At 43.2% G+C, this 12,848-nt stretch overlaps 1 protein-coding gene across 6 annotated transcripts in view; it reads left to right on the top strand.

Annotated features, from left to right (window-relative positions):
- The first annotated feature begins 354 nt into the window (after positions 1-354).
- LARP1B (La ribonucleoprotein 1B) overlaps positions 355-12,848 on the top strand; it is a 102,644-nt gene continuing 90,150 nt past the window's right edge. For 3 of the 6 annotated variants that reach the window (XR_007137503.1, XM_047798858.1, XM_047798859.1), the window contains exons 1-3: positions 457-1,274; positions 10,723-10,781; positions 11,274-11,333. Coding sequence is in view for 5 of the 6 variants with exons in the window: in XM_047798858.1 (XP_047654814.1) it covers positions 761-1,274; positions 10,723-10,781; positions 11,274-11,333 (633 nt within the window). In the remaining variant the exon portion in view is untranslated. The other 3 variants (XM_047798860.1, XM_047798863.1, XM_047798864.1) reach the window with 3 other exon arrangements.

Below are 12,848 nucleotides of genomic sequence, written 5' to 3'. Positions count from 1 at the left end.
CGCAGCCCGCCCCGCCCCTCGCTCGCAGCCCGTCGAAGTCTGGCGCGAGCCAGCCGCGTGTCACAGAGGCCCTGTGCACGTCCCGCCCCTGCTCCCGCAGAGGGGGCCGAGATAGCCGGGGAGCTGGGGAATCGCCCTGTTCGCCCTCCTTCCCCCTCGGCGGGCCGCTGGGGTGGGGCCCGCCCTCAAGCAGGGCGGCACCCAGCCGGGCGCTTCAGTCAACTACCGCCGGCGGCGGCCTGGCGAGGGCAGGAGCGGGTGAGTAGTCAGTCACGTCACGCTCCTTCGGTAGGCCCCGCCCCCTCTCCGTCCTTTCGGACCTCCCCCTCTACGCCCCCCCGCCTCCGCCCCCGCGAGCAGTTACCGGCTCTGGGAGCGCGCGCACCTCCTTGACTCCGCTAGAGGTCCTTCGTCCTCGGCTTGCGGTGCTTCCGCTGCTCTCCGCGCCAGGTGAGGGCTCGCGGCTCCCGGCTGCGGCGCCCGGCGCGTGTTGGCAGCTTCGGGCTTGCGCCGCTGAGGCGGGCTGAACCAGCGGGCGGTTAGCGCCCCGTTCGACGCGGGGAGGGGCGGCACGCCGGGCGCTGCACCGCCTCTGCCGACGCGGGCGGCCGTGGCGGCGGCGGCGGCGGCGGCGGCTGTAGCCGGGCTCTCGGGTTCTCTGCCCCAGGCCGGAGCCAGTCGGTGTCCCGCCGGAGAGACGGGCAGCCGGGTTCCCTGGGCCCAGGCCCCCCCGGGCTGGGGCGGCTGGGGCAAGGGAACGATGTCTGCTCGCGCCCCGGTGCCCGCCGCTCACCGTCGGGAGGAGCCGCCCGCGGCAGCTGCTGAGAGGGAGTCGCTGTCTGCCGCGGCGAGCCGACAGGCGGAGCAGCTGCCTGCGCTCGAACGGGAGGGCAAAGAGGCGGCGAGGGAGGAGCGGGCCCCGGCCGCCACCAGCGCGGGGGCGCGAGGAGAGCCGTCGCCGGCGCCAGTGCTGGGACGCAGCGTGCCCCAGGCGGCTGTGCCCGTGAAGCCTCTGGCGCTGCACCTGGCGCACAAGGCGCGAGGGCCAGGGGGCCCCTTCGGTGGGGAGCCGCCGCCACCGCTGTCCCGGGACCCACCGGCCAAGGAAGCCCGGGAGGAGGAGGTGGCGGCTGGCTCCGAGGAAAAGCTGCCGCCACCGCCGCTACCGCCGCCGCCGCCGAAGGAGAACCCCTGGACCAAAAAGCCTCCCCAGCACCTGTCCCCCGCCGGGACGGGGCTGCCGCCGCTTCCCCCACTGGAAACCCTGGAGGCAGGTCTGTGGTTCCTCTGCGGTGGTCTCCGGGAGGGTGTGTGAGGGGAGACTCTCGTGGCTGGGGGAGGGGCAGCCCTCCTTTCCCTGTCAGTCGGAGGTGTATCGTTCCAAGGTGTCATTCACTCTGCCTATTTACATAAATGGACATCTGGGAAGGGAGCTGCAGGAAGAGGTGGGACCTCGGGTTCTCCTTGACTGGTGGGGGCACGGCGAGGGTGAAAGAGCTGAGCCACTCGGCTGGCATGGCCCCAGTTCTGCCTTGCCCCCACGTGTTAGTGACATGGGAAAGTTGACTTAGGGGAGACGTTGCTGTTTGTCCCCTAGAAAAGTTTCTGTGGACTTTTAAAAAAAGGGTAGAGCAAAGGTGTTTATTTGTAAAGTGGAAGCGCAACTGCGGTTTTTTTCTGGTGAAAGAATTGATAAGCTGAAAATCGCAGTATTTTGTTTTTGTTGTTTTTTAAACAGTGCTAAGGAGTATTAGAAACTGTACCGTAGTTGCTACTAAAAAGCTTTGGGTTGATGATTTTGGTGGCAAATAATTGAAATAGGATAGTGCATTCACATTAGGTAGTCTTCTAACATCCAATTAGCTCTTTTTCCTTTTAGAGGAGATAAGATTATGCCACTGTACTTGAATGCCGACCAGTGATGCACTGTGACCCTTGGTGTTTTATTTTGATTATGGCAACTACAGGTTTTTGGGTGTTTTTTTTTTCTTTTTTTAAGTTGAAATACTAAATAAAATGAGGACAAAAAGCAGTATCTCCTAGTTTTGCTTTCTAGTTAAGTTGTAGTAAATTGAACTTTTCATGTAGAAAACTGTTTACTTAACATAACTTCACTTAAAGGTTAACAGTGAAACAGGGAAAATTTGAGCATGTTTACCAGGTTGAGAATCAAATGAGATAAAGGATATGGCTAAATGTAATGTGTTTTTTAATTTTTTACTTATTTATTTTTGGTGTTTTTCTTTAGGGCCGCACCTGAGGCATATGGAAGTTCCCAGGCTAGGGGTCAAATCAGAGATGCACCTGCTGGCCTACGCCACAGCAATGCCAGATCCAAGCTGTGTCTGCAGCCTACACTCAGCTCACCACAACACCAGATCCTCAACCCACTGAGCAAGGCCAGGGATTGAACCCCCATCCTCATGGTTACAGTTCCGTTTGTTACCATTGAACCATGATGGGAACTCCTTAAGGTGATTTTTAAAGACACACACATTGCAGGTATAGTAACATTTTTTCCAAGGAACTTCAGTAGAGTGAGATAAGTGTTAATTGATTAGCACAGTAATACTTAACATTTTTGATTTTGAACCTTGCAGAAAGAGCTACTAAAAACTTGTTCTGAATTTAATATTGCCATCATTCTCTCCCAGCTCCAAAGATCTGTTTGCTACTACTAATGTCTGAAGGGAACAAAAATCTTAAAAACAAAATCTCTATTTAGCAAAGAGGAGGAAAATCAGTTAGTGAGTCTTAAGGGCTGTCTCACTTCCCTACTTCTAGACTTACATTATACATTGTATTCAGTGATCTATCAACCCAACCCTCCCCCCAAAAAAGAACCCAACTCTATTGATTGTAAAGTGAATTTGACAGGTTTGAAAACTTTTAAGATGACACTAAAACATTTTAATTGGAAATGACCTTGTGAAAATGTTTTAACATTTTAATATAATTAACCTACAGGTGCCTTCATTGGGGATCTTAATCTTTATTGGAAATTAAGAACCAGGTGATGCTTAGAGTTCCCTTTGTGGCTCAGCGGTAACAAATCTGACTAGCATCCATGAGGTTTGATCCCTAGTCTCTCAGTGGGTTAAGGATCTGGCGTTGTTGTGAGCCATGGTATAGGTTGGCACCTACAGCTTCATTTTGACCCTTTCCTAGCCTGGGAACTTGCATATGCCATGGGTGCTCCCCTAACAAACAAACAAACAAAAAACAGGTGACGACTGATGTATAGTGAGGTTCATGGGAATTTGGATTTTGTTGTTGCTCTGTAGGCAACAATTTCTGTTCTTGGAATCTTTTCTGTGCCATCAGGAGTACTGTTCTTTAGGCTAGGAGTTACTGTAGTAACTTTATAGTCTCTTGTCAATAATGACTATACTTGTACCACAACTTCCATTTGTAATTGAATAATTTAGGTAACTCAAGAGATTATAGTGCAGAAATGTACAACTTGGGTTCTAGTCCAGATATTGTTACTAACTAGCTAGTTGACTTTTGGTAAGGTTACTGGGCTTTGCAAATGAATGAAGTGAATGCTTTTTCTTTCTTTCTTTTTTTTTTTGTCTTTTTAGGGCCACACCCACGGCATATGGAGGTTGCCAAGCTAGGGGTCTAATCAGAGCTGTTGCTGCTGGCCTACACCACAGCTCACGGCAACTCCAGATCCTTAACCCACTGAGCAAGGCCAGGAATCGAACCCTTAACTTCATGGTTCCTAGTCGGATTCGTTTCCACTGCACCTTGACGGGAACTCCTGTCTTTTCTTTCTTAATGTCAGTGCCTGTACCTGGGTCTGCTGGCTTCCTATTTTCCTAAGCACATTTGCAACTTCAAGAATACCAGGAGCAGAAGATCTTTAGGGTCTAGAGTAGGTGCAAACTAGAGGAGTGTTAAGTTAATACAATAATCTTATTAGTAGGAGGCCTATGTGATTTATCCTATAAATCATGTTCTTGAGAGGGAGAGAGAAGGGTATTAATTACATTGTAATAGCAGATGAACTGTGTCTATCCTAGCCAAACCTGGACTTACTGTTACTCATTTAATGAGGTACAGGGATTTGATCCACAAAATTGTGCAAGAAAGTTTGTTATCAAAGATAGAAACATGGGAAATATAGGGGAGTATTTCAGTACTGGTAATTAGTGAATTTTCTCTTAGAACCTGTAGTTTTGACTGAACTGCACGTGAGGCATTTTTTACTTCTTCAGTCCTTGTGACACACTTTGTTCCACTGCTGGACTGGTTCTGGCTTGTATATTGCTGTTTCTGGTAATCCACATAAGGCCCTTTATTTCAGCCAAAGCTTGGCCCACAGGAGAAGCCTTGAATAGTGCCACTGCAATCTTAAATTCCAGTCAGGAGACTGGAAAGAATTGTCCCTGAATCTTTGTTTATAATAGTTTTTTCTGGAGTTCCCTTAGTGGCTCAGTGGTTAACAAACCCGACTAGAATCCATGAGGATGCGGGTTTGATCCCTAGCCTCGCGCAGTGGGAGGGATCCAGCGTTGCCTTGAGCTGTGGTGTGGGTCACAGATGTGACTCCCTAGTTGCTCTGCCTGTGAAGGCCATCAGCTGTAGCTCTGATTTGGCCCCTAGCCTGGGAACTTACATATGTTGTTTGTGTGGCCCTAAAAAAAAAAAAAAAAAAATAGTGTTTTTTGTGTTTTGTGGGGTTTTTTTTGGGTTTTTTTTTTTTTTGGTTCTTTTTAGGGCCAGACCTTCAGCATATGGAGGCTCTCAGGATAGGGGTTGAATCGTAGCTATTGCTGCTGGCCTACACCAGAGCCACAGCAATGCCAGATCCAGCCACGTCTGTGATCTACACCACAGCTCACGGCAATGCTGGATCCTTAACCCACTGAGGGAGGGAGGGAGGCCAGGAATCAAACCCGAAACCTCATGACTCCTAGTCAGATTCGTTTCCACTGCACCATGACGGGAACTCCAAAAAAAAGTAATTTTATTTATTTTGGAAACTTTTATTAAAACCACAACATGGATTTATTAATCACTTAACCTGTAGCCATGGTTACATTTTGCATATGAAAAATTAACTTTCTAATTTTAATTCTTTTTTTCCAGTTTTCCTGTTAAATTTGAATTGTTTTACTCAGAAAAACATGTATAAAAATAGTGATTTTTTTCATCTTTTCATCCTTAGTTTTCTTGAGCCCATCAGCCTTCTTCAAATATGTTTCCCAGAAACCTCAAATAAGGTTACTATTACTCTAATAACATTTTAATTGTTATTTTAATGATACATAGATATGTTCTTGTAAAAACAGAATTTTTGATGTTCCCTTCAAAAAAACAGTTATTTTGCCAGTTTACTGATTATCCATCCTTTCAGTCCTTTCTATGCAATTACTTCGAAATGTAGTGTTTTGTATATATGTTTAGAACATTTGTTTTTGTTTTTTTGGTCGGGTTCACAGCGTATGGATGTTTCTGTTCCAGGGATAGAACCCATACCAAAGGAGGGACCAGAGCCCAGCTGCAGTAACAATGCTGGGTGCTGTTTGTGTTTTGTTTTGTCTTTTTAGGGTAGTACTTGTGGCATATGGAAGTTCTCAAGCTAGTGGATCTACCCTACAGCCACAGCAACTCAGAATCTGAGCCACTTCTGTGATCTACAATGCAGGTCATGGCAATCCAGGTCCTTAACCCACTGATCCAGGGCCGGAAGATCAAACCGGAGTCCTCATGGATTCTAGTCAGTTCCCACTGTGGCTCTTTGATTAAAAAAACCTAAGAACATTCTTTTTTTTTTTGTCTTTTCCTCTTCTAGGGCCACACCCTGGCATATGGAGGTTCCCAGGCTAGGCGTCTAGTCAGAGCTACAGCTGCCGGCTTACGCCAGAGCCACAGCAACGCCAGATCCAAGCCACGTCTGCAACCTACACCACAGCTCATGGCAACGCCGGATCCTTAACCCACTGAGCAAGGCCAGGGATTGAACCTGCAACCTCTTGGTTCCCAGTCGGAGTTGTTAACCACTGATCTGCAACGGGAACTCCAAGAACATTGTTAAAAGTGTTGGTTGATCCTGTTATTTTTCTTTTTCTTTTGGTTTCTAATTTTTTAAACTAAGGTATAATTAACATTAATTTCAGGTGTACAACATGATAATTTGATATTTATATATACGTATTGCAAAGTGATCATTGTAAGTTTAGTTAACTACCATTTGCATAATTAGCTGTAAAAATTTTTTCCTTTGTGGAGTTCCTGTCATGGCTCAGTGGTTAATGAACCTGACTAGTATCCATGAGGAGGAGGGTTCGATCCCTGGCCTCGCTCCATGGGTTAAGGATCCGCTGTTGCCATGAGCTGTGGTGTAGGTTGCAGATGCTATTCTGGATCCCACGTTGCTGTGGCTCTGGTGTAGGCCAGTGGCTATAGCTCCAATTCAACCTTAGCCTGGGAACCTCCATATGCTGTGAGTTCCACCCTAAAAAGACAAAAAATAAGTAAATAAATAAAATAAAAAATAAAAATTTTTCCTTTGTGTTGAAGAAGATCTTTTCAAATCTGAACTTTAAAAGATTGCTGGGAACTTAAAAAGTCCATAAATATAACATATTATTAATTTAGCTTTTATTTATTAACATCTTGATTGTTTCGAACGTGTACGCATGCCTCATATACATGTCTGATCTTCTCTCTGATAAGTGGAATTGTTAGGTCACAGTATATTTGTTGACAAGTTGCAAAGTGACTATGTACAAATTGATATTCCCATTTTCAGAGTATAGCTAGTAAGTAGGGTTTTTTGTTTTTTTTTTTTACTTTTTTTTTTACAGCTGCACTTGTGGCATATGAATATTCCCGGGCTAGGGGTCTAATCAGAGCTGTAGTGGCAGCTATACCACAGTCACAGCAAAGTGGCATCCTGGCTGCATCTGCCGCCTATATTGCAGCTTGTGACAACAGATCCTTAACACACTGAGCAAGGCCAGGAATCAAACCCACATCCTCATGTATGCTATTTGGGTTTGTGGCCACTTCAGCTACAATGGGAACTCCCAAAAAAGTGTATACAATTTAAATGACAGATTACCCTTCAAAGATTTCTGCTATTTCACCCTCATTCTAACAGCATGGTAGAAATGTCATTTATAGGCTGGCCAACTTGATATTCTCTTTTTGTAAGTATGATAGGTGGAAAATGTTTTGTTTACATTTCTTAGTGCAGATGAGTGCCATTACATGTTTGGCCACTGGTATTTCTTTTTTTGAATCATCTATTTATCTTTTACTTAAAATTATTTATTGTGGGGTTTTTTTTTTGTTTTTTTTTTAAATTCAGTGTCAGTCTTTTAACTGAAAAATAGTGGGTTGAAGAGGTGGTCTAAGAGCAGCACAAAGAACTTCCTTATGTTGAACTTGGAATTAGACAAATGTGTTCACAGTTGGCATTGCACAACTGCATGTCCCCCTTTCACCTCTGTTGGGGAGTCTGCTTTCTGACAGCATGAAAGAGCAGACCAGAATGCTTGTATTTTGTTGACAACTGGTTCCCAAAGAAAAGGGGTAAAGGGTGCTGGCTTTGCAAGTTAAATTATATTTCTAAACTCATTAATCAGGAAACTTACTTTTTTTGTGGGAGGACCTGAGAACAGGAATGTTCCAGGAAAGTCTTCCATTTAAAAAAGGAACTTAACTCTAAGAGCCATTTGGTAACCAGTGTTGAGAAATCACTCTTTCGTATCCCAGAGTATCCAACTACAATGGCCCACATAGTTGGTTAAATAGCTTGTGATGAGAATAAATTATGGTATTGATAAACTATACATATTTGTGTTGCAATGTGTACTTAAAAATACTCCATCAATAAACTGTCATAGAAGCCGCAGAGCTAATTATGAACTTTCCCCCCCATTATATTTCCTGAGGAGTTAAAGTTGAGAGATTAAAATTTAAATAAAAATCCAAAACTTTTGAGTCCACAAGATTTTGGTCTTTTTAGGGCCGAACCCACAGCAAATGGAGGTTCCCAGGCAGGGGTTGAATCCGAGCTGTGGCTGCTGGCTTACACTACAGCCACAGCAATGGCAGATCCAAGCAGAGTTTGTGTCCTGTACCACAGCTCAAGGCAATGTCGTGTTTGTTCTTAACCCACTGATTGGAAGCCAGGGATCAAACTTGAATCCTCAGGGATACTAGTCAGAGTCATTTCTGCTAAGCCATGACAGTAACTCCAAGTTCAAACGAATTGACTGGGATAAAAAAAAACCTGGAGTTCTCATCATGGCTCAGTGGTTAACGAATCCGACAAGGAACGATGAGGTTGCAGGTTTGATCTCTGGCCTTGCTCAGTGGGTCGAGGATCTGGCTTTGCCATGAGCTGTGGTGTAGGTTGCAGATGAAGCTCAGATCTGGCTGTGGCTCTGGTAGGACAGCCACTACAGCTCAGATTAGACTCCTAGCCTGGGAACCTCCATATGCCGCGGGTGCGGCCCTGCAAAGACAAAAGACAAACAACAACAACAACGAAAACTCTTCCTTTGATTTTTAAATATATAAAGAAGTAAAGATCAAGATTCTACACCCAACTTTTAATTTTTTTTAGAGGTGCAGTCGGGGCTGTAGCTGCTGGTCCAAGCTGAAGCAACATGAGAACTGAGCTGTGTCTGTGACCTACACCACAGCTCATGGCAACTCCAGATCCTTAACCCACTGAGCAGGGTCAGGGATCGAACCCACATCCTCATGACCTAACTGGATTCTTAACCTGCTGAGTCATAATGGGAACTCCACCTTCCCAACTTCTTATTCACTTTTAGCTAGAGGTTATAATCAATATCTGGGTAGGGTGTGGGACTATATTGATTTTTATATCAACAGAATGATTTAAATCTGTCATGTTTAAATATTTTTCTCCAGTTTGTAAATAACCTATTATTTAATATTGGAGTTAAAAAGTTTATTTTTATGTGGTCAGAATAATTTTTAAATTTATGACCTTAATTTTGTGATTATTAATGTCTAATTGATTTGTAATGAAAATACCATTTGCTTGGCCTATCCCTAAGTACTTTCCATTAAATCAAGTAGTTTGTATAAAGCTTCGTTTTTAATTATCAGGCACTAAATGTATTTGACTTACCAGTGTTTTGGGACATGTTTTCTACTTTGTTGAGGGGATAGTCTTTCAAATGTCCTGTACTATAGTATAATTTTCTTTTCTGTCTTTTTGGGGCTGCATCCATGGCATATGGAGGTTCCCAGGCTAGGGGTCAAATTGGAGCTGTAGCTGCCAGCCTACACCACAGCCACATCAATACAGGATCCGAGCCATGTATGCGACCTACACCATAGCTCATGGCAGTGCCAGATCCTTAACCCACTGAGCAAGGCCAGAGATCCAACCCACAACCTCCTGGTTTCTAGTTGGATTCATTTACGCTGTGCCATGACCTGGGAACTCCTCATTTTTTTTTTTTTTTTTAAATGGCCATATCCATGACACATGGAGGCTCCCAGGCTTGGGATTGAATCCTTGCCACAAGTGTGACCTGGGCTGCAGCTGTGGCAATGTCAGATTGTTTAACCCACTGCAACGGGCTAGAGATCAAATCTGTGCCACCACAGTTGGATTCTTAACCCACCATGCCACAGCGGGAACTCCTTATTCTATTGGTTTTTTTAAAGGGCTGAACGTGTAGCATATGGAAGTTCCCAGGATAGGGGTCAAAGGAGCTATAGCCATGGCCTATGCCACAACCCCAGCAACGCTGCATCCTTCACCAATTGACAATTGATTGAGGCTGGGATCAAACCTACATCCTCATGGATACTAGTTAGGTTCATTAACCGTGGAGCCACGATGGAACCTACTCATTAACTTTACTATAATGTGTATTTTTCCATTTTATATTCACTTAGGGAAAGGATTGGTCTATCAGTTTCAGTTCAGTGTAAGTAAACTGTTAATATTTTCTGCTTCCCAGAGTCCCTGTTGTGGCCCAGCAGTAACAAACTCAAAGAGTATTCATGAGGTTGCTGGTTCAGTCCCTGGCCCTGCTTAATGGGTTAAGGATCCAGCATTGCATTGAGCTTTGTGCGGTGTAGGTTGCACATGAAGCTCAGAGCTGGTGTAGCTGTGGCTTAGGCTGGCAGTTGTAGCTTCGGATTCGACCCCTAGCCTGGGAACCTCCATATGTTGCAGGTGTGGCCCTAAAAAAATTTTTTTAAATTTTTTTCCACTTTTTAAAACATTTTTTTCTACTTAATTTGAACACTGAAGACCACTTTGAATCTGTGTTTGAAATATAGTTGATTTCTTTTTGGGAGTTTGAATCTCAGAACTTTGGAGTTTGTTGAGAATGATGAGTTAACAAAATTAGCTTAATAGTTATTTTGTTAATTTTTTTTTTTTTTTTGTCTTTTTGCTATTTCTTGGGCCGCTCCTGTAGCATATGGAAGTTCCCAGGCTAGGGGTTGAATTGGAGCTGTAGCTGCCGGCCTACGCCAGAGCCACAGCAATGCAGGATCCAAGCCGCGTCTGCGACCTATACTATAGCTCTCAGCAATGCCGGATCCTCAACCCACTGCGTAAGGTCAGGGATCGAACCCACAACCTCATGGTTCCTAGTTGGATTTGTTAACCACTGAGTCACAACAGGAACTCCATTTGTTAAATATTTTGAATGATGTGGTTGTAAACACAAACCTATGTTTTTTGGTTTTTTTTGTTTGTTTTAGAGCTCAGTTCCCCTAAAATTATAAAAGCAGGAAAACTCAAGACAAAGAAATCCAACAAGGTATGTCTTTATAGGAAAACAGTTTTTATCTATGATGATTTTGAAAGGAACTCTTCTTATATTATTGGGTATTTTTCTAGTTTTATCATTGATGGTAGTTGAAAATGAATAATATGCTACAGAATTGTAGCTTTTATCTGAATTCCCAAATGCCTTTCTTATACACTCTCAATTTAGTCAGTATCATTAATTATACCCGAAATTGGATCATAAGACCGAAGCACTCTTCTTGCAGTGTCCTGTTGTTTGAAGGTTTTGGATTAATTTGGCAAATGCCTGCATGTAATTGAATATAGGTGATGATTTTAAAAATTGCTTTCACTTTAATTAAAAAATAAAATTGGTATTCAAAAAACCTATAAATGTAATAAAATTCATTGAGTAATTAAAATAAAAATTGGTGTTCAAAAAAGTTGCTTTCACTTTTATAAAATATTTTTGCTATTTAAAAGTTCTAATTTGCAGATATAACACTTTTTTATTACTTCTTAGGCTAGTGATTTCAGTGATATGGCGAACTGGCCAACACCAAGTGAATTAGTGAACACTGAAGTGAGTATTAAGACTTTTTAATAAAGGGAAAATATTCTCATTTTAACATGCAGAATTTATTTTACTTCAAATTTAGAGAATTGCATTAATAAAATGCCTATTTTTCAGATACTCTGATTTCATTTCACATTGCCTTCATTTGATTTCGTTCTCAGGACCTAACATTTGGAAGGGGTGGGATACCATAACTTCCGGTAATGCCTACAAACACTAATTTTTAATATAATGCACATAAGTGCAGCTGGGGTGCAGGTCGAAGCTATGGCTCAGATTTGATCCCTGACCTGAGAACTTGCATATGCTGAGGATGCTGCAAAAAAAAAAAAAGGTTTTGAGATACCCTATCAAGACTTTTTAGGAGTTCCTGTTGTGGTGCAGCGGAAGCAAATCCAACTAGGAATCATGAGGTTGCGGGTTTGATCCCTGGCCTCACTCAGTGGATTAAGGATCTGGCGTGGCTGTGGCTGTGGTGTAGGCCGGCAGCTACAGCTCCGATTAGACCCTAGCTTGGCAACCTCCATATGCCGAGGGTGTGGCCCTAAAAAGCAAAAAAATATGGTTTTCATTTGACACTGCACAGTTTGCTGTTTGTAATTTTTGCAATATTATCAATGTGTAGTTGTAAATTATATATCTAAAACAGCTTCATTGGTGTATTAATGACAAACTGCACATAGAGTGTACAGTTTGATGTGTTTTGACCTGTGACATAGTGAATGCTAAGAAGATAATGTGTTTAACCTAGTACCTCAGAAATTTCCTCATACTTCTTTGTAATTCACCCTGTAACCCCTGCCCCACCCCCACCCCTGGTCATCCCAGAAAACTTCTCATAGGCTTTCTGTCACTTAGTTAATTTGCATTTTCTACAATTTTATATAGGTGGAGTCGTACAGTATACACCCTTTTTATTTTTTCCCAGCTTTCATTCAGCTGAATTATTTTGAGATTTATTTATGTTATGTATATGTATTAGTAGTTCATTTCTTCTTGAAATGAACTAATACTATTACTACTAATACTATTGCGAAGTAATAGTACTCCATTATATGGATATAATTGACCATTCACCTTTTGATGGACATTTTGTTGATTTCAGGTTTCAGGTTTTGGCTCTTAGGAATAAACCTGCAATATAAACATTGATGTACAAAATATTGTATGGATGTATGCTCTTATTTTTCTTGCAAGTAGAATGGTTGGATTTTATGGTAGCTATTTGTTCAGCATTTTTTTTTTTTTTTAAGTTTTGCACCAACGTTTTTAGAACTTCCTGGAATGGGAATTCCCAGGGCTACTGGTCAAATCAGACCTTTGCAGTTGCTGGACTACAGCAACATGGAATCTAAGCCTCGTCTGTGACCTACACTATAGCTCTCAGCAATGCTGGATCCTTAACCCATTGAGCGTACCACGGATTGATCCCGAGTCCTCATGGATACTGTTTTTTGCTGAGCCATAATGGGAATTCTTGTTTAGCTTTTTAAACTATCAAACTTTTTATTCCACCAGCAG

The sequence above is a fragment of the Phacochoerus africanus genome, chromosome 10 (genome assembly GCF_016906955.1).
Source record: "Phacochoerus africanus isolate WHEZ1 chromosome 10, ROS_Pafr_v1, whole genome shotgun sequence".
Classification (NCBI taxonomy): Eukaryota; Metazoa; Chordata; class Mammalia; order Artiodactyla; family Suidae; genus Phacochoerus; species Phacochoerus africanus.
This window is presented reverse-complemented; position numbering and strand designations above follow the sequence as displayed.